The sequence below is a fragment of the Oncorhynchus gorbuscha genome, linkage group LG03 (genome assembly GCF_021184085.1).
Source record: "Oncorhynchus gorbuscha isolate QuinsamMale2020 ecotype Even-year linkage group LG03, OgorEven_v1.0, whole genome shotgun sequence".
Taxonomy (NCBI): Eukaryota; Metazoa; Chordata; class Actinopteri; order Salmoniformes; family Salmonidae; genus Oncorhynchus; species Oncorhynchus gorbuscha.
In genome coordinates, this window is record NC_060175.1 from 21116494 (window position 1) to 21138569 (window position 22076).

Below are 22076 nucleotides of genomic sequence, written 5' to 3' on the forward strand. Positions count from 1 at the left end.
ACTTTATATTGTAATTGGCAACTTTCATAAATCAGGTGCATTACCGGCACGTGGGTGTGACCAATGAGGAGCTGGTACATGGGTAGCTGCTTCTGTTAAACCAATGAGGAGATGGGAGAGGCAGGACTTGCAGCGCAATCTGCGTTAGAAATAGAACTGACTTCTATTTTACAGGCTGACTTCACCGCTCGCGTGTGCGAGCGTTGCAAAATCTATTTCGATATCTATGTTATTCAATTATTGCACCCACACTGCTCGCACGCGCCAACTAGCGTCTGCGTTTCCAAGGGCTAAAATAGAAGTCAGTTCTATTTCTGAAGCAGATCGCACTGCAAGTCCTGCCTCTCCCATCTCTTCATTGGTTTATAGAAGCAGGTACCCACGTGCCATCTCCTCATTGGTTATACCCATGTGGGTAACTGAAAGACAAACGAAGTCAGTGGCGGTAATTCACCTAATTTATGAAAGTTGCCAATCGCAATTTTAAATTTTTACCTTTATTTTACTAGGCAAGTCAGTTAAGAACAAATTCTTATTTTCAATGACGGCCTAGGAACAGTGGGTTAACTGCCTGTTCAGGGGCAGAACGATAGATTTGTACCTTGTTAGCTCGGGGATTTGAATTTGCAACCTTTCGGTTACTAGTCCAATGCTCTAACCACTAGGCTACCCTGCCTCCCCGCAATATAAAGTCAAGAGAAGAAAAAGCCTGGAAGGAGGAGAGATGACTAGAAACAATTCAGTTAACCGTTTTATGTGTGGATTAATTGGCAGAGTAGAGGACCTTGTGCATTTCAGGTAAAATAACAACTCAGTGTTTATATCCCAGGACAAATTAGCTAGCAACAGCAAGCTAGCTAAAAATAACAAATTAGTTCGCGCAAACTAGCTAGCTGAATTGCCATAAATGTTTCGTGCTTTTTGACCTGTCCCCGAATTAATATAATTGGTTCAGAGTTTGTTTTGATATTTTAACCTGCGTGTAGTGATTGCGTTTGGTGGGGGGACAAAATACATTTATGCACGATAGGGCACGGGCACAGCTGGTTTGGGTTAGTGGAATATTGTTAGATGTTCGTTGGCGCAATAATTGAATTATATAGATTTCTAAATTTTGTTGCAACGCTCGCGAACGCGACGCGAGGGGTGTTGTCAGCCTGTTACAGAGTGACTTCTCTATAGTGTTTTGGGGGGATTCCCTGTCCATGAAATATTACAATATATTCTATGTGATGCACATTTATTTTGGCACGATCAATGTAATCTGTTAGTCTCATACATTTGATGTTTGCATGAACTCTGAATTGAAAAAATATTGTGCTTTTTCAATAAATCATTGGAGCAAACAGTTCGGAAGCATAAATATGACGTCCAATGACAAATGGTTCGTGAACGCGTACGTTTTATCGTAAACATGCACGTTCGACCTTGTTTTTGTTGATGTTTAACTTGACTGCGGCTGCGCGCGGCAGAATGTTGTTGCCGTTGGTGACGCGATTTGTAAAGAAAGAACAATTGGATAAAATATAAAAATCGATTTGTACTGTAGGGGAGTCTCATATCTTGGCTCCTCGACCGAAACACATTTTAGTAGGTTACAAGCTAATCTACGCGCGTAGCTAGAGTTTGAGTTTCAGAGGCCGGAGTGGAAGGGAAGCTAGCTCGTCAACCTCACCCTTATGTGATCGTCCTTCCACGTCGCCGGGCGCTGCTACACTCGGAGCAAGACAACAAAATAGCTTATCGGCATTATATGACCCAGTACTTAGCGTCATTATTTGGCCTCCATGTGGGTGAGGGATTTGTGTGTGTCAGATTATGGCGAGAAAAACAGTTAGCAGGAAAAGGAAGGCAGGGGAGTCCAAGGACCAACAACAACAGGTATGAGGAAACAGACTGGTGTTTCAGTCAATTGCCGTTAGCCATTCGAGCAAATCTTGGTTAGCCTAGTTGGCTAGCTAACGTTACCACTTTGCCTTGACTGGTTGAGCTAGCTAACTACTAACATATTCGTAGCGAATTTAGCTCGATAGCTAACGCCACGCAGATAAAAAAAGCACGTCCATTTTTTTAAGTGTAACGTTAGTAACTAGATAATTATTAGTAACATTAACGTTAGCTTCCTAAGGAACTCAATCCGTGTTACTAGCTAGAATGCCATGACTAACGTTAGGTAGCTCACTGGCCAATGTGCTTAGCTTATGTTAGTTCATGTTTCTATTTTAAAAGTTTTGTCGTTTGCCTGTCTTTTTTTATTACATGAACCGTGTCTCTAACTGGTTAGCTAGCTAATTTAGTTAGCTAGTTAAATTAGACGTGTGTGAGTGTTTCTGGTTAGGCCCTAGGCCTACAACCACTAATGCTTTTTCCTAAACACGGGGTGTAATATTGGATCGTAGGGGATGGATGGAAAAATATATAGAATAATCATTCTGAGAATGGAATACAATTTCAGGAGCTGTGTAAAATCATATGAACTTTAGCTAGGTTATGTCCTATTCGACTGGATAAGGGTGGTTAAGCCATATGTTGTATACCGAATGCAGTTGCGTTAAACTCAATTTCAGTTCTTATTTTAGACTGTATCCATGTGGTTGGTTAGGCAAACATTTTTGTGAATTAAAATGTATGTAAAAAGAGTTGTTAAATTATTGCCCCCAAATTCAGTGCCACATCCGGCATCGTGTTCCCATGTTGATGTACCACGACCACATACAAAGCCCATACTGCATTAATGTCCAAGTAATAACACTGTTAGTTCCTATGTTACAACAATGTAAGTATGAATTTACGACCAAGAAGTTGGCCTGCACGAATGACACCTGTTTTTATTTAATTTTTTAAACATCTATTTAACTAGGCATGTCAGTTATGAACAAATTCTTATTTACGATGACGGCCAAACCCAGACGACGCTGGGCCAATTGTGTGCTGCCCTATGGGACTCAAACTCACGGACAATTGTGATGCAGCCTGGATTCGAACAAAGGACTGCAGTGACTACAGTGCTTTAGACTGCACCACTTGGGAGCCAGAAGGAGCTAGCAAGTTTAATAGATAGCTACAGTAGTTGTCAAGGTAACCAAACAGACTTGCTCGTTTTGCTAACCAAACCATCTGTCCTAGCCTGCCATTGTTGAATTCGATTTTCTTAATGTCATGTAAGAATGAACTATAGCTATTGAATTCTACCTTGTAAATATACAGTGTGTTTATAGGGGAATAATCCGTCTTCTAAAATACTCTTCAAGACAATCAGGAACAAGTATTCAACAATGCTATGGTATAAAGACAATTATAAACAGTGTGGTTCAAGCCCTGAATGCTGAGTTGCTGAAAGCTGTGGTATATTAGACCGTATACCATGGGTATGACAACGTGTATTTTTTACTAGGGATGAACCGATATTAAAGTTTTGGCCAATATACGTTTTCCTTGCCAAAAAGTTACGATACCGATAACGATATTTTTTCATTTTACCGGCCTTTTAAGCATTCTAGTACAGTTAAATAGTTGACACACACAATGACCAAAAAGTTATTTTGTTGGCATTTGCATTTTTTAAAACTTAAATATATTTAAGTAACCTTTTATTTAACTAGGCAAGTCGGGTAAGAACAAATTCTTGTTTACAATGACCGCGTACCCTGGGCCAAACCCGGAAGACGCTAAGCCAATTGTGCGCCGCACTATGGGACTCCCAATCACAGCGGATGTGATGCAGCCTGCAGCTATGTCCCCATTACCAGTAAAACATAATCAAAACCTATTTATTCCACTTACTTGCTGTGCTGTTTCGTTGTTCATTTGTTTAGTCTCAACCAGGATTTCATCATGCATGTCAAGCAGTGAAGTTTCCGTGTTCTCTTCCTCGGTACATACACGCTGTCACTGTGTCCGTTTCCATCTTGTCCAGCTGTGTCTTTAACATTTCACGTAAACTCTGTTTCTTGTCTGCATCGAAGTAGCGGTCCTTGTACCTGGCATCGACCATGGTGGTGACACAAGAGAGGCACAGAGAGAATGCCACCTCATCGCTTTTTCAGTCTCTTTCGACTTAACCTGATGGTCTGTTGGCATTTTTATTGAGCAGGCATTTCAATGTCACGACACGGTATGGTGCCTGCTGCAGATGCAGTTGAGCTTATTTCTCGAGTCAGTTGTTCGAATGGATGTTCTCAAATGCCATTGAAATGGCTGCAGCAGTATGAGAACCGGCACATTCTTGAGCATGCAATACGGCTTACCTCAGTACAAAAATCCTAGTCGACCAACTGTGCTATCAGACTCATAATGCTCATGGGGCTGACATCGCTGTAACTCCAGTAGAGCAGCATCTGAAAAATAGCGCCTACTTGGTAAGGTGTACCAGTGCTCGTCCAGTCGGCAAAAGCCAACATCTTCCACGACAGAAAATGGTTCATTTTCAAGGGCAATGAATTCCGTTATTTTGGCTTTAATGGATTTCACCATTAAGTTGTCGCTGAAATTTTCTTACTCTTTCAAATGACTGCTTGACTTGTTGACTGCTACATCCACACCACAGACATTGTGGGCTAGGTTAGGAATGCTGTGTAGAGCTATAGTTTTTTTTTGTGTTGTCATTACGTCATCTACCTACGTTATATACAGCTTTGACATCGGTTTTGCACATCTCCGTTGAATTAGACATCGGGCTGATGCCGATGTTGGCATTTTTAGCTAATATCGCCCGATTCCGATATGCTTACCAATATATCGTGCATCCCTAATTTTTACTGCTCTATTTACATTGGTAACCAGTTCATAATAGCAATAAGTCACCTTGGGTGTTTGTGTTATATGGCCGATATACTATGGCTAAGAGCTGTTTCCAGGCACTCCGCCTTATTGCTTAATTAACACAGGTCTCATAAACAATATCTCAAGCACAAGCCCACATGCTCGTGGGTTGCCAGGTAATCATTATATTTCAAGTTTAGCCAACTAGGATCTATTTTCTAGTTTACAAGGCAGAACAGTTGAATTGTTATGAACACACCCGTCTGTCCGTTTCCAACTGTTTGAACAGCATGCTAGCCTGTCCATGTTGAAGTCGAGTAGCATACCTTATTTCTCAGAACGAGAACGAGTTGACAATTCCTTATATAATTGTGCTTTATGGTTATTTATGGTTATTTTAAAAACGCAGACTAAACAGCAAGTATAGCGGTCTTTGGCTAAAATGCTTCTATTGGTATCGCAATGCCGAGTGCGACAAACTGAGGAATTATTTCCCAGAATCAATGTTCATTGATACTCACATTTTTGTAGTCTGCTCTGCTCACAATTCGAGTTGAGATATAAGAAGTGTATCGTTAGAAAGGTTAACTTCTCAATAGCTAGGTTTCCATCCAATTGGTGACAGATTTTCATGCAAATATTCTCAAATCTGCATCAAATCAACATGCGCAGTTTCCCACCAGAGATGTTTCCATTAAATAGTTGTTGCAGGTAAACATTTACATTACATTTTACATTTAAGTCATTTAGCAGACGCTCTTATCCAGAGCGACTTACAAATTGGTGCATTCACCTTATGACATCCAGTGGAACAACCACTTTACAATAGTGCATCTAAATATTTTAAGGGGGGAGGGGGTGAGAAGGATTACTTTATCCTATCCTAGGTATTCCTTAAAGAGGTGGGGTTTCAGGTGTCTCCGGAAGGTGGTGATTGACTCCGCTGTCCTGGCGTCGTGAGGGAGTTTGTTCCACCATTGGGGAGCCAGAGCAGCGAACAGTTTTGACTGAGCTGAGCGGGAACTGTACTTCCTCAGTGGTAGGGAGGCGAGCAGGCCAGAGGTGGATGAACGCAGTGCCCTTATTTGGGTGTAGGGCCTGATCAGAGCCTGGAGGTACTGAGGTGCCGTTCCCCTCACAGCTCCGTAGGCAAGCACCATGGTCTTGTAGCGGATGCGAGCTTCAACTGGAAGCCAGTGGAGAGAGCGGAGGAGCGGGGTGACGTGAGAGAACTTGGGAAGGTTGAACACTAGACGGGCTGCGGCGTTCTGGATGAGTTGTAGGGGTTTAATGGCACAGGCAGGGAGCCCAGCCAACAGCGAGTTGCAGTAATCCAGACGGGAGATGACAAGTGCCTGGATTAGGACCTGCGCCGCTTCCTGTGTGAGGCAGGGTCGTACTCTGCGGATGTTGTAGAGCATGAACCTACAGGAACGGGCCACCGCCTTGATGTTAGTTGAGAACGACAGTTTGTTGTCCAGGATCACGCCAAGGTTCTTAGCACTCTGGGAGGAGGACACAATGGAGTTGTCAACCGTGATGGCGAGATCATGGAACGGGCAGTCCTTCCCCGGGAGGAAGAGCAGCTCCGTCTTGCCGAAGTTCAGCTTGAGGTGGTGATCCGTCATCCACACTGATATGTCTGCCAGACATGCAGAGATGCGATTCGCCACCTGGTCATCAGAAGGGGGAAAGGAGAAGATTAATTGTGTGTCGTCTGCATAGCAATGATAGGAGAGACCATGTGAGGTTATGACAGAGCCAAGTGACTTGGTGTATAGCGAGAATAGGAGAGGGCCTAGAACAGAGCCCTGGGGGACACCAGTGGTGAGAGCGCGTGGTGAGGAGACAGATTCTCGCCACGCCACCTGGTAGGAGCGACCTGTCAGGTAGGATGCAATCCAAGCGTGGGCCGCGCCGGAGATGCCCAACTCGGAGAGGGTGGAGAGGAGGATCTGATGGTTCACAGTATCGAAGGCAGCCGATAGGTCTAGAAGGATGAGAGCAGAGGAGAGAGAGTTAGCTTTAGCGGTGCGGAGCGCCTCCGTGATACAGAGAAGAGCAGTCTGTTGAATGACTAGTCTTGAAACCTGACTGATTTGGATCAAGAAGGTCATTCTGAGAGAGATGGCGGGAGAGCTGACCAAGGACGGCACGTTCAAGAGTTTTGGAGAGAAAAGAAAGAAGGGATACTGGTCTGTAGTTGTTGACATCGGAGGGATCGAGTGTAGGTTTTTTCAGAAGGGGTGCAACTCTCGCTCTCTTGAAGACGGAAGGGACGTAGCCAGCGGTCAGGGATAAGTTGATGAGCGAGGTGAGGTAAGGGAGAAGGTCTCCGGAAATGGTCTGGAGAAGAGAGGAGGGGATAGGGTCGAGCGGGCAGGTTGTTGGGCGGCCGGCCGTCACAAGACGCGAGATTTCATCTGGAGAGAGAGGGGAGAAAGAGGTCAGAGCACAGGGTAGGGCAGTGTGAGCAGAACCAGCGGTGTTGTTTGACTTAGCAAACGAGGATCGGATGTCGTCGATCTTCTTTTCAAAATGGTTGACGAAGTCATCTGCAGAGAGGGAGGTGGGGGGGGAGGATTCAGGAGGGAGGAGAATGTGGCAAAGAGCTTCCTAGGGTTAGAGGCAGATGCTTGGAATTTAGAGTGGTAGAAAGTGGCTTTAGCAGCAGAGACGGAGGAGGAAAATGTAGAGAGGAGGGAGTGAAAGGATGCCAGGTCCGCAGGGAGGCGAGTTTTCCTCCATTTCCGCTCGGCCTTCCGGAGCCCTGTTCTGTGAGCTCGCATTGAGTCGTCAAGCCACGGAGCGGGAGGGGAGGACCGAGCCGGCCTGGAAGATAGGGGACATAGAGAGTCAAAGGATGCAGAAAGGGAGGAGAGGAGGGTTGAGGAGGCAGAATCAGGAGATAGGTTGGAGAAGGTTTGAGCAGAGGGAAGAGATGATAGGATGGAAGAGGAGAGAGTAGCGGGGGAGAGAGAGCGAAGGTTGGGACGGCGCGATACCATCCGAGTAGGGGCAGTGTGGGAAGTGTTGGATGAGAGCGAGAGGGAAAAGGATACAAGGTAGTGGTCGGAGACTTGGAGGGGAGTTGCAATGAGGTTAGTGGAAGAACAGCATCTAGTAAAGATGAGGTCGAGCGTATTGCCTGCCTTGTGAGTAGGGGGGAAGGTGAGAGGGTGAGGTCAAAAGAGGAGAGGAGTGGAAAGAAGGAGGCAGAGAGGAATGAGTCAAAGGTAGACGTGGGGAGGTTAAAGTCGCCCAGAACTGTGAGAGGTGAGCCGTCCTCAGGAAAGGAGCTTATCAAGGCATCAAGCTCATTGATGAACTCTCCGAGGGGACCTGGAGGGCGATAAATGATAAGGATGTTAAGCTTGAAAGGGCTGGTAACTGTGACAGCATGAAATTCAAAGGAGGCGATAGACAGATGGGTAAGGGGAGAAAGAGAGAATGACCACATGGGAGAGATAAGGATCCCTATGCCACCACCCCGCTGACCAGAAGCTCTCGGGGTGTGCGAGAACACATGGGCGGACGAAGAGAGAGCAGTAGGAGTAGCAGTGTTATCTGTGGTGATCCATGTTTCTGTCAGTGCCAAGAAGTCGAGGGACTGGAGGGAGGCATAGGCTGAGATGAACTCTGCCTTGTTGGCTGCAGATCGGCAGTTCCAGAGGCTACCGGAGACCTGGAACTCCACGTGGGTCGTGCGCGCTGGGACCACCAGATTAGGGTGGCAGCGGCCACGCGGTGTGGAGCGTTTGTATGGTCTGTGCAGAGAGGAGAGAACAGGGATAGACAGACACATAGTTGACAGGCTACAGAAGAGGCTACGCTAATGCAAGGAGATTGGAATGACAAGTGGACTACACGTCTCGAATGTTCAGAAAGTTAAGCTTACGTAGCAAGAATCTTATTGACTAAAATTATTAAAAATGATACAGTACTGCTGAAGTAGGCTAGCTGGCAGTGGCTGCGTTGTTGACTTTGTAGGCTAGCTGACAGTGGCTGCGTTGTTGACACTACACTAATCAAGTCGTTCCGTTGAGTGTAGTAGTTTCTACAGTGCTGCTATTCGGGGGCTAGCTGGCTAGCTAGCAGTGTTGATTACGTTACGTTGCGTTAAAAGAACGACAATAGCTGGCTAGCTAACCTAGAAAATCGCTCTAGACTACACAATTATCTTTGATACACAGACGGCTATGTAGCTAGCTATGTAGCTAGCTACGATCAAACAAATCAAACCGTTGTGCTGTAATGAAATGAAATGAAAAATGTGATACTACCTGTGGAGCGAAGCGGAATGCGACCGGTTTGTTGAGTGCGGAAGTTCTATTCAGTAGACGTTGGCTAGCTGTTGGCTAGCTAGCAGTGTCTCCTACGTTAAGGACGACAAATAGCTGGCTAGCTAACCTCGGTAAATTAAGATAATCACTCTAAGACTACACGCTCTAAACTACACAATTATCTTGGATACGAAGACAGCAAAGACAACTATGTAGCTAGCTAACACTACACTAATCAAGTCGTTCAGTTGAGTGTAATAGTTTCTACAGTGCTGCTATTCGGTAGACGGTGGACGTTTGCTAGCTGGCTAGCTGCTGGGCAGATAGCAGTGTAGACTACGTTAGGACGACGAAATACGAAGTTGCAATAGAAGTGCTGACTGTTTCACTTTGTTGTCCTCTTTCTTTTCCTTTTTCTTCTGTCCTTCTTTTGTCCTTATTTTGTCTTCCTTTCTTCTGTTAACTAGATATTTTTTGTTGTTATTCTTTGTAAGCTAGCTAGCTTCTTCCAGGAGAGTCCCTAGCAACTGCTTAGCAACAAGTAAACAATTCTGCTAGCAATTCACCTAGCTAAGATAACTGTACAATTTTATGAAAAAAATAGTTAATTTTTCAAAAGCCTGTCTTGTTTAGTTTGTTCCTTGTTTTGTCTTCTATTGAGTCTTGCAGTTTTCTCTTGATTTTTTCGATGTACTTCACTCTAAAAAAACATTTAAATCTCAATAAATACAGGAGCTCATTTTTCAGCAGCTGCTCAATTTAGAACTCCGGGAATTTCTAAACGGCAGTGCGTGATGACATAGTGCACATAAAAATACCTTTTGAGGTTCAAATCCCATCTACTGAATAAAAAATACAAATTCAATGGGTTTCCATTGCATTTTTAACTCTACTGATGTAAAAAAAAAAAAAAGAAGCTTTATATAGCATGTGTCCCCTCTGGTATTGGCACGTGTGCTCTAGCTGAAAGCACGCAGATGAGGTACTGTATCGGCACACTGTTGACTAGAGCGCTTGTATAGCCTACATGAGGAGACACCTGAAACCCCACCTCTTTAAGGAATACCTAGGATAGGATAAAGTAATCCTTCTCACCCCCCCTCCCTCCCCCCCCTTAAAATATTTAGATGCACTATCGTAAAGTGGTTGTTCCACTGGATGTCATAAGGTGAATGCACCAATTTGTAAGTCGCTCTGGATAAGAGCGTCTGCTAAATGACTTAAATGTAATGTAATGTTAAATGAGATTAAAAAGAGCAAGATTGTTTATTTGTCAAAAGGCAGCCAAGCACCGACGTCACCAGAATAAGTCCCTCGATATTTATTGGAAAGGAGCATCAAGCTCATCACCTTGCACTTTCACCACTCTGTGATGATAACTTATTTAATCTGTAGCCTAATAAACTGCATGCTTTCCTGGCGAGTTGTAGTGGGAGGACCACACGTGATATCAACAGAAAGGTATAAAAGTTCCAGTATATATTGTTTGAGGTCATAGAAGTTTTGTAGTGATTCGTTTGTTTTTTGATATAATTCATATTTGTTGGTCTGTAGTGTGTAATGAGGAGCAAGCAGACACTGCACTTGACATATTTATTACATTTCTTATTCCAGTTACTAATAAGCATGCACCCATTTAAGAAATGACTATTGATGAGCAATTGAAAAATTGTATGGTTGAGAGGGATGAGGCAAAATGAATGGCAAATAAGTCTGGCAGCACAACCGATTGGCAAACATAATTTCTCAATTTGCAGTATATGACTAAGGTGAATAGAAATAATGAACTATTCTATGAAACAAAGATGAATGATAGTAAAAGCTTTGGAGCACTTTAAATGAAATATTGGGCAAAAGGGCAAACTCAGCTCTGTCATTCATTAAATTAGATGGGCCATTCATCAAAACCCACTGATATTGCCAATTACTTTTAATATATTTTTTTTATTGGCAAGATTAGCAAATTTAGGCATGATTTAATGCGGCTTTTGACATTATGATCAATAATCTGCTGATGGAAAAACATATGTGTTATGGCTTTATACCCCCTGCTATATTGTGGATAAATAGTTAACTGTCTAACAGTACACAGAGGGTGTTCTTTAATGGAAGCCTCCAACATAATCCAGGTAGAATCAGGAATTCCTCAGGGCAGCTGTCTAGGCCCCTTACTTTTTTCAATCTTTACTAACGACATGCCACTGGCTTTGAGTAAAGTGTGTTTATGAATGTGGCTGACTCAACACTATACACATCAGCTACTACAGCGAGTGAAATCTCTGCAACACCTAGCAAAAAGCTGCAGTTAGTTTCAGAATGGGTGGAAAGAATAAGTTAGTCCTAACTATTTCTAAAAAATAAAAGCATTGTATTTGGGACAAATCATTCACTAAATCCTAAACCTAAACGAATTATAATAAATGTGGTAATCCTGGATTGTTAACTGTCATGCTCAAAGCATGTTGATACAACAGTAACTAAGATGGGGAGAAGTCTCTCCATAATAAATTGTTTCTTAGTCTTTTTAACAACCGCAAGGCAGGTCCTACATGCTATATATTTGTCACACCTGGACTCCTGTTCAGTTGTGTGGTCAAGTGCCACAGAAGGAATTACAATTGGGTCAGAACAGGGCACCACGTCTGGCCCTTAAATGAACACGCAGAGCTAACATTAATGATATGCATATAAACCTCTCATGGCTCAAATTGAAGCAGAGATTGACTTCCTCACTAGTTGTTTTTGTAAGAAGTGTAGACATGCTGAATGTACCGAGGTGTCTGTTTAAACTACTAGCACGTAGCTCGGACACGCATGCATATCACACAAGAAATGCCACCAAAGGTCTCTTCACAATCCCCTAGTCAAGAACAGACTATGGGAGTCGCACAGTACTACATAGAGCCATGGTTATGTGGAACTCTATTCCTCATCAGGTAACTGATGCAAGCAGTAGAATCAGATTTAAAAAACAGATAAAAATACACCATATGGAACAGCAGGGACTGTGAAGCGACACAGACACATGCACATAAAGTCAAACTGTCGAAGATACGTTCTCTAGCCTAAAATACAACTTTGTTTATTGAATTGCAGGAGCATAGCAAATGTAATGCAAATTTTGTTCCATATTCACTTGGAATGACCTTGTTCTAAATAGTCAGTGTTCTTGATTGACTTGATGCTGTTCATGTAATTTAAACCTTGTACTAACCTTTCTCCTCTCTTTTTCTCTCCTCCGTCAGGTGGCCTGGTGCCAGTCGGCGAGCAAGCGGACGCGTGTGTCCTCCTCATCCCGGCACGCTCAACAGTGGTGGCGTAGTCAGTGCTCGGTGGTGTGTGCGCTCCGGGGCCGAGAGTTTCGGCCGCAGCAGCAGCATGAGTGGCGGCTCCAGCGTAGTCTGCGGGGCTTTGCTGCTGGCCGCCTCCCAGGCATCCTCAAGGAGCGGGAGTTCTCCCTTGGCCGCCTCAACAAGGTGTTTGCCTCCCAGTGGCTCAACCACCGCCAGGTGGTGTGTGGAACCAAGTGCAATACGGTGAGACTTTGGCCTCTTGTTTTACTCTACTCTGCTTTCTTCTTTCAAAATGGAAAAAAAGTGTATAAACATTTGCTGTTAACTGGAAAACCTTGAACTGACCTATTATGAACCAAAAAAAATGCGACCCCCCCCCCCCCAATGAATCCAGACCATTTAACTTTTTCTCTTACCAGATTTCTTTCTTCCTCTCCCCAGCTATTTGTGGCAGATGTTCTGACAGGGCAGATCACCCGCATCCCAATGCTGAGGGACCGACACGGCGGAGGAGGGGCCCCCGGGGGGGTTGCGGGTACAATAGGGGCCCCCTTCCTCCCTGGTAGTGGCTCAGTGTCTGGGCTGGACCAGCAAGGCTGTGGGATCCACGCCATCGAGCTTAACCCCTCCGGCACTCTGTTGGCCACCGGCGGAGACAACCCTAACAGCCTGGCCGTCTACCGGCTTCCTACCCTGGATCCCGTCTGCGTGGGGGACGTGAGTGGTTCCCCTCTCTTCTTGGTGTGTTGGTACTGAGCTACACAAAGTGGGACAGCACTGGTGGCTGAGACAGCCTAAGCAAGCCTGATCATACATTGAAACAAGTTCTGTTTTTCAGGATGGCCATAAAGATTGGATCTTCTCCATTGCGTGGATCAGCGACAGAATGGCTGTGTCAGGTGACACACTGCTAAGCCATAGGAAGACCTTCACACTATTGTTCATCTGCGATAGTTTTTTATGTGTGTAATATTGTCTCTGTATAAAATCACCCAACCAATCAATGTGCTGCTGTTCTTCAGGGTCCCGGGACGGTTCAATGGGGCTGTGGGAGGTGTCTGAGGTGGTTCTGAGCCACTCCATGAGACAGCAGGACGAAGAGGGGGTCCCCTGCTACTCCCACATCTCCCACCGTGCCCTGGAGGACATCCCCAAGGAATACACCAACCCCTACAACTGCAAAGTGCGTGCCCTGGCCTTCAACAACAACCACAAGGTCAGACATACCTCCCTCCTAGACCTCTGAGACAAACCACAGCCTGTGTTCTCTAGTAAAAATCTGTGTTGTACTATAGCCCTGTATTTACGGGGACCTACACACTGTCTTGTTTTGCCTTCTCTCAGGAGCTTGGTGCAGTGTCCCTGGATGGCTATTTCCACCTTTGGAAGGCAGAGCAAAACTTGAGCAAGGTCTGTTTGAGTATATCTGTTTACGCTTTGCATAGCAATGCTTGTTTGGTTCAGTGACTGTGTACTTGTTTGGGGACATTGGAGATTATGAAGACTTGGCTGGTGTCGTCATGAGTCAATATTAAACAGTACTGCATTTTTGTTGAATGTCCTTGCATACCAAACATTTCTGGTCAAGACGATTGTGCAAATAAGACATTTCTGTTTTTTTTATTTGAATTTCTTAAAGGATGTTTTCATTTTGTCATTATAGAGTATTGTGTGCAGATTGATGAGGGTTTGTATTTATTTAATACATTTTAGAATAAGGCTGTAATGTAACAAAATGTAGGTTATGCATGCCAAAGCAAAGGAATAGGACATTTGGCAGGGCCTGCTGTGGGCTGCCCGGTCAGCTCTTTACTGCGTGTTACAGACTATTTGAAATCGACGATGGCTGTCAATCGTCTTCGATATCTGATACCATTGTAACATCGCCAAACCCTAGCGCACATAGTTGTTCAGTCCCTTTGTTATAAGACTTGAATTTGAGCTCCAGTACATCCTATTTCCATTGATCATCCTTGAAATGTTTGTTCAACTTGATTGGAGTATACCTGTGGTAAATTCAATTGTTTGGACATGATTTTGAAAGAAACATACCTGTCTATATAAGGTCCCACAGTTGACAGTGCATGTCAAAGCAAAAACCAAGCCATGAGGTCTAAGAAATCAGTGGAGGCACAGATCTGGGAAAGATACCAGAACACAGTGGCCTCCATTCTTAACTGGAAGAAGTTCGGAACCACCAAGACATCCTAGAGTTGTCTGAAAGCCCAAACTGAGCAATCGGGGGAGAAGAGCCTTGGTTGGAGCCTTGGTTGGGGAGGTGACCAAGAACCCGATGGTTACTCTGACAGAGCTCCAGAGTTCTTCTGTGTAGATGGGAGAACCTTTCAGAAGGACAACCATCTCTGCAGCACTCCAACAATCAGACATGTTTGGTAGTGGCCAGATGGAAGCCTCAGTAAAAAGGCACATGACAGCCTGCTTGGTGTTTGCCAAAAGGCATCTAAAGGCCATGTGTGGTCTGATGAAACCAAGATTGGACTCTTTGGCCTGAATGCCAAGCATCATGTCTGGAGGAACCTAGGCACCATCCCTTTGGTGAAACCCCCATTTTTGATCAATATTAGAATAAGTCTGTAACTTAACAAAATGTGGGAAAAGTCCAGGGGTTTGAATACTTTCCGAATGCACTGTATTTAAAAATGTTATAACAATTTACAGAATGCAACTTAACAATGTAGACACATAAGATTTTCACCAAAGCAGCGCAGAATGTCCAGTCAAATGCTTTTATCTTTCTCTCAATGTCAGTTCATCTGAAGCCTATTTTAGTTTTTATAGAGGACACTCTGGTGTCTTGATTATTTTAAAATCCACATTTGGTATTTTCTCTCCATTTGATATAAATATGACTTAATTTTTTATGCATGCTGTCTTTCTTCCGCCGTGCTATTTCATTATTAAACTATTAATTTATCTAGCTGAGTTCTAGGCTCTCTCAAAGTTTGAAGGTGTTTTTGAATAACCTGAAAACATGATAGGCCTAAGGAAATAATTTGAGGTAGAACAAACAATAGCGAGATAGAAAAATCAAACTAGTAGTTTGAACAAACCTTAGTTGGGCAAGGCTTAGTCTATTATAAAATAAAGGATGCATGCATCCCTCCTTCCCGTTGCCAACCAAACGGCCAAAAGCCAAATCCTATTGATAGCCTATCAAAACCATTAAGACAAGTTTTTATTTGGAGTATTTCCCAAATAGGTTAATAGTGTCATGTCCAAACATTGCAGCTTTCAAATGGGAACAATTAGAAAATTGCCTATAGACTGACTTTACATCACAGCTCTATTTTGAATGGAAAATATTAGAGGGAACAATAAGTGAAATTTAGCAAACAATATCAAGATGGAACATTTTTATGAGAAGTCAAAAGAACTTACAGCTGAACAAAGCTTATGAAAGCAGCAACATGTAGAGTAGGCCTATTTACATAGGCTATTATTAGAAATGTGGCCTACAACACACTGAGTATACCAAAGATTAGGAACACTTTCCTAATATTGAGTTGCACATATTGAGTTTCCCGGTTGCTGTCGGCTGGAACACCGCCTGGGATTGAACCAGGATCTGTAGTGACGCAGCTAGCACTGCGATTCAGTGTCTTAGACCGCTGCACCACTCGGGAGGCCCCGGTGTGTGAACTTTTGACTGGTACTGTACATGTCTATCCCTGTCTAACAAGCCTGTGTATCTGTTGTTCATAGCTGCTGTCCACAAAGCTGCCTCACTGCAAGGAGAATGTATGTCTGGCATACGGTCAGGACTGGTCGGTGTATGCGGTGGGCTCTCAGGCCCATGTGTCCTTCCTAGACCCCCGGCAGCCCACTCACAACATCAAATCAGTCAGCTCTCGGGAGAGGGGAAGTGGTAAGGAATTGACACCACACTACAATGTTTGACACACACAGGGTATATAGAACACTATAGCATACATTCTGTAAACTTTCTGTAACTTTCATTTCATTCCATTTTTCCAGAGGCAACACGAGGTACTACAAACACATTCCACCAAGAAGCAAAACAAAATCCAAACATTCGCCAAGACCCGCTCTGCACTTATGCTGCCTTCAAGTGGTGTCGGAATTATCGGAAATAGGAGTTACCAACTCTGAAATTTCACTTGAATGGCCCTCCATGTCGGGATTACAAGTTGGAAAGGCGGGAGAAAATAATGAAACCCGAATTTACGAGTTGTGCCGTTTCATCACTGTCCTTTTCAACCAAAAGATGATTAAACAAATCCATTTACATTATTTGTACATTATTTTAATGTGAATAATGTAGTTAGTTTGGCTATATTGTCAACGTTAGCCAGCTAGCTAAAATATTATTAGGAACGTTAGCTAGCTAGATTTATTATTAGCAACATTAGCCAGCTAGCTAAATTATTATTATTAGCAACGTTAGTCAGCTTGCTAAATTATTATTATTATTAGCAACGTTAGCTAACAAGCTAAAATATCATTGGTTGAAGAGTTGTTCCGAATTCAAAAGCACTTGGACACACTGATGTCGTATTTACGACTTCACCAACTGGGAAATGCGAGTTTCCGAGTAGCATTTGAACGCAGCATTACAATGAAGTGCAGAGGCAGTACTTTTGAAATACATTTATTACAGCTTTTTTAAAGACGTTTATAAAGCTATTAAAGGCAAGGTATGAACTTGTTTGTGTGTGCTCGTTCACAGGCATCCGCTCGGTGAGTTTCTATGAACACATAGTGACTGTGGGCACAGGCCAGGGCTCCCTGCTGTTCTATGACATCAGAGCCCAGAGGTTCCTGGAGGACCCTTCCAGCCCGGCCGGCGGGTTCCGGCAGCGCCCAGGAGAGGGCATCCTCAAACTCACCACAGGGAAGGGCTGGCTGGTATGATTATTTTATTTATTATTCCCCTTTTGTATACCCATCTCAGGAACTTTTAACTTGAAGTGTCCTGCTATTAATATTTACGCTACATGGCCAAAATATGTGGACACCTGCTCTTCTCATTCCAAAATCATGGGCGTTCATATGAAGTTGGTCCCCCCTTTGCTGCTAATACAGCCTCCACTCTTCTGGGAACATACTGGGTATACATACTGGACCTCTGAGACCCTGAAGTGAAATTTGTCTGGATTAAGTTTGAGATTAAGAGCTTTTATCCTGTCTATGATCTGGCGGAGGGGCTCGTCGTGTTCCTGACCAGGATGTCGACCATAAGGATTTTGACAGGGTTGTTCTGCGAAGAGCTGCTCCATGCACCTCCTGAAACACTTCTCTTCCTGTAGAGATTCCACAGGGCATGCGTAGGAAGTGATATCTGCCCCCTGGGGTCAAGAAGTTGGTGAGCTTTGACGCTTCATCAAATGTGCTCTGCCAGAACCAAAACTTGGCATCCAACATGAAGAATAGCTTTACATCAGGCACGTCTGAGATCCCCTGCTCCACTGTTTTCATGGGATGATGTGGCCTGAGGAGTGCTTTGTTGAGATGGACTGGATCAATGCATATTCTCACTCTTCTATCCTTTTTCTTTACAGCCACCATGACTGAGACCAATTCCATGGCCTCTTCTCTCGTGATGAGATATTGTCCTTCCATTCGGTTTATTTCCTTGATCACTTTTTCCTTCAAATCAAATGTACATATTTTTACCAGTTGTTATTGCGTGTGTAGCAAAATGCTTGTGTTCCTAGCTCCAACAGTGCAGTAGTATCTTCATGGCGAGTGGCATGCTTCTGGGAGCCCACACTGTGGGGTAAACAGTCATCCAGCCGCATGTGGTAAATGGCTGGTAGCTTACCCACTGTGCTACAGTCAAACAGGTATTCAGTCTGCTCAGGGGCTTCATGCTGGACTGCATGCACTTCAGGTTGGAGATTAACTAAGCCCAGTCTGATACTGTCAGGGGGCAATGAGTGGTTTGACTTCACGATACACCACATGGAATTGTAATTTTCCATATGTGAAGTACAGAGTGGCAGTAAAAGTCATAATCACCTGTCCTCCATAAGCCACTTGATTCACTGGGTTTGAGTGGTCAACAGGAGTGCTTGGGTCAACGTGTTGTAGCCCCAGTGTACATTTTTTGTTTAACGTTCTCACTGCTATTGATGGCTGAGAGATCTGTGAATATCTCTCCCCTCTCTGATGTTATATCCACATTTTCACAGTTTAGTAGATCTGCTGGTTCAGGTGTCCCCAGTTCATTAACCCTGTGTGAATACCTGCCTCTGCATGGATTGGGAGGAGCAGCCTGTGAAGGTCTGTTTGTAGTACACTACATGACCAAACGTATGTGGACGCCTGCTCTTCACAAATCTCATTCCAAAATCATGGGTATTAATATGGAGTTGGTCTATAACAGCCTCCACAATTCTGGGAAGGCTTTCCACTAGATGTTGGAACATTGCTGCAGGGACTTTCATCCATTCAGCCACAAATGCATTCTTGAGGTCGGGAACTGATGTTGGGTGATTAGGCATGGCTCGCAGTCGGCGTTCCAATTCATCCCAAAGATGTTCAATGAGGTTGAGGTCAGGGCTCTGTGCAGGCCAGTCAAGTTCTTTCACATTGATCTCCACTAGCCATTTCTGTATGAACATTGTCATGCTGAAACATGAAAGGTCACTGAGCTCTTCTGTAAGGCCATCTACTGCTAATGTTTGTCTATGGAGATTGCATGACTGTGTGCTTGATTTTATACACCTGTCAGCAACTGGTGTGGCTGAAAGTGTGCACACACTTTTGTATATAAAGTGCATCTCCTTAATGCTGTTGTAAGAATGGCATGAAATACTGGTTACTCCAGCATTTCTAGATTGTGACTTGACAATACTATCATGACACGGAACATATTTATGAACAGCTGACTTTAGGGTACACTAAAAGAAACTGTGATTCAGTGACTCCTGACCTCATGTGTTTGTAATCTATCTTGGACCTGCCTTGACAAGATGCTAGCACAAGACGACAAGAACCATTTCCCACTCAGTGTTCTTTCACCCTTGTTTTCAGCAGCAGTCTCAAAAAAGGATCTTTAAAAAAAAAAATATTGCTCCGTTATAATTTTTCTACATGCTTTATATCTGGTTGAAGTTTACACTGGAAAACTTTTTACCATCCTGGAAATATATCCCCCTCCATCCCCCCCCAGTGGAGGCCACAATTTAAATGCATATAGGGGAAACATTGATGTCATCCCCTCCCCTCACACCTGTTTATCTCGTTCTCCCTCAGAATCATGATGAGACCTGGAGGAGCTACTTCTCGGACATCAACTCGTTTCCCAACGCCGTGTACACACACTGCTACGACGACTCCGGCACCAAGCTGTTTGTGGCCGGCGGACCGCTGTGCTCAGGCCTTCACGGCAACTACGCAGCCCTCTGGAGCTAGCCTTCCCTTCTCTATTCTCCTCCGCTATTCTCTCCTTACCCCACTACCCAGCCCCCCTCTCTCCTCTTCCTCCTTTTAGCGTTTCACTCACTGGTGTCCCTCCTTAGTGGACTCAGGAGCATGATCTTGGACCCCCTCTTTTCTTATCACGGCTTCCATATTGCCAATGTGTATCTCGTCAACAGCACCTTGTTGCATCCCTCCATCCTCCCTTGCACTTTGCCCTGTTTATATTCAGTTCTTTCATCTCTGCTCCCTGTTTTTTTATATAGATGATTAACCAGTGATGTTGTAATGAGCTGAGAGGTCTGCTTTTGAAAAACTCAAATGAAAGTTTAACGTTTTATTACAATTTTTTTGTCTGTTTTTGGGAGTATGTCATACTGGCATAGACCGTTTCCTTGTGCGGACATTGGAGACACACTCCTTACTGTTCCCCTTCTCTCTCTCCGAAACTGATGGCAATATAAAATATTGAGGATGGGGGGAACATAAGAGACAATGTTCTGAAAGAAGGAACAGGAGTATAGTTAAACTTTTCTAAGAAACTGAAAAAGGACATGGTCATTGGTTGGTAGCGTACCACCCTGTGCCATGGCAACCAATAAGAGCCGTAGCGATGGAAAAACTACCCAAACAGACACAAGGTGAGAAGAAGCAGAGGATGAGTACAACAATCAGACAGCGGCATCCACTTGTTTTTTTGTTTTTCCCTGACCGATGATGTAAAGGAGTGATGACTGTAGATGCTAAATGCCATAGGTATTCTGCAATGAATAATAATCCTGAAGAATCCTTATTTTATTTTGATTCTGACTGTGTGATTTGACATAAACATACACTTGTTGATATTACTACTATCTTTATTATAATTTATTTTCCCCCTTTCACTATCACCCTTAGTTATGGTTTACGGCCAGGGCATTCAACATCGGGGCCGTGCGGAACGCAGTGTCTGCTGGTTCTCTTTCTTCCCAGTTACTGGTCCATTCATGTCAGTGGTTGTGTATATCACAAAGCATTATCATTAAGTCAGCTAGCTAACTTGGATAAACATTCATACATGGCTGTTGATGTTGTGGATTATCCCTTACTTGGACCCTTTCAAATTCAACACCCTCTTGGTTTTTGAACTAGGAAATATGGAGTTGTTTGAGGACATTTTTGAAACATTATCTTGCTAACTCTTTGATCCTGCTTTGTGACATAACCCAATGGTTTCCATGTTCTAAACCAGCTGCTGATATAAAAACGAGGATGAAAACCTGCAGACAGTGCTGACCTTAAGCGCCTGAATCCCAAATGAGACCCTTGCCCTTTCCTCCTAGGCACTTGTGTAGATTTGAGAGAATTTAATAGGTGTAAGCAATATGGTGACTGCTCCATCAATGCCCTCTGATAGCCAGATGGCATTGTTGCCATTTTGCCAAGACTTTACCAATATTAACAGATCTAAGGTGTATTCACTAGAAGCCAACAGAAGCAAGCAGAATGAAGCAGGGAGAGACTTACCTGAATTGGTCCAATAGAAACTCTTGTTTTCATTGGAAAGGATTTTCGTTTGGAGTAAACGGTTTCCATGCAAAACGGTTTGCTACAGTCATGGTCTGAATGAATACATCCCTGGACAAGCACATAGGATGTAGGGGGAAGGGGTTGGAGTTGAATACATCTGGGTGCACCATTGTTTTTGTCACTTCTTTTTTTCTATCAAGGGATGAGTGTAGCTGCTCTTTTCCTTGTGTGCAAAGGCAGGGTATATTTGAGTGACTTTTGCCTTTCTATAGTCTTTCTGTGAAAGACTTGTAGGCTGACATAGTTTTGCTTTTTGGAACTTTGAGAGTTTTCATGATAATGCGAGAACAAAAAGAGACCCAATTACGACCATAAGTTGAACAAATAACCACTTTTAAAGTGTATTTTATAAATGTGTATGTGTGAAATGCATAGGGACAAATGCATACCTTTTTATGTATATGTTCCAGGAAGTGTGTGAACTGACCCCTGTCTTTACTTTGGTGGTGACCTATTTTATACCTTTACACACCTCATGAATGTTTTTAGAAATTACTGAACCTGGGGATATTGTATGATGTCAACAACAGCCGAAACCAACCTATAAATCTTTAAAATGAAAATAATGATAAATTAAAAATGTAATATTTCTCTTATTTCATATTGCTGTTTGTGTGTGGTTTATTTCATTATATTTGTGCTGGACTTACTCAAATTGCTCATTGGGTGATATTGTAGCCCTACAGTACTTACAAAGTTAAATTCATTGTACGGACAGGGTTTCTGTGTTACTGACAAATTACTGATACATTATTAATAGACATCA

The 22076-nt window shown here is 43.5% G+C and overlaps 1 protein-coding gene across 2 annotated transcripts; it reads left to right on the forward strand.

The window, feature by feature from the left end:
• Positions 1–1418: 1418 nt before the first annotated feature.
• Positions 1419–21911, forward strand: LOC124027726 (DDB1- and CUL4-associated factor 12-like). 2 transcript variants are annotated; one of them, XM_046340087.1, is made up of 10 exons: positions 1420–1881; positions 12290–12580; positions 12779–13054; positions 13176–13236; positions 13360–13553; positions 13682–13747; positions 16061–16223; positions 16334–16345; positions 17046–17224; positions 19577–21911. In XM_046340087.1, the coding sequence occupies exons 1-10, from the start codon at positions 1819–1821 to the stop codon at positions 19733–19735; spliced, it is 1464 nt and encodes a 487-aa protein (XP_046196043.1). In that variant the 5' UTR covers positions 1420–1818; the 3' UTR covers positions 19736–21911. The 2 variants fall into 2 exon arrangements, with proteins under 2 accessions (XP_046196044.1, XP_046196043.1); XM_046340088.1 differs by lacking the exon at positions 16334–16345 and having other exon boundaries at positions 1419–1881.
• Positions 21912–22076: the final 165 nt, after the last annotated feature.

Coding starts and splice junctions, on each gene's coding strand:
- LOC124027726 (XM_046340087.1), top strand. CDS start 1,819: ATGGCGAGAAAAACAGTTAGCAGGAAAAGGAAGGCAGGGGAGTCCAAG. Junction 13,554..13,681: donor CCTTCAACAACAACCACAAG/GTCAGACATACC, acceptor GCCTTCTCTCAG/GAGCTTGGTGCAGTGTCCCT. Junction 13,748..16,060: donor CAGAGCAAAACTTGAGCAAG/GTCTGTTTGAGT, acceptor TGTTGTTCATAG/CTGCTGTCCACAAAGCTGCC.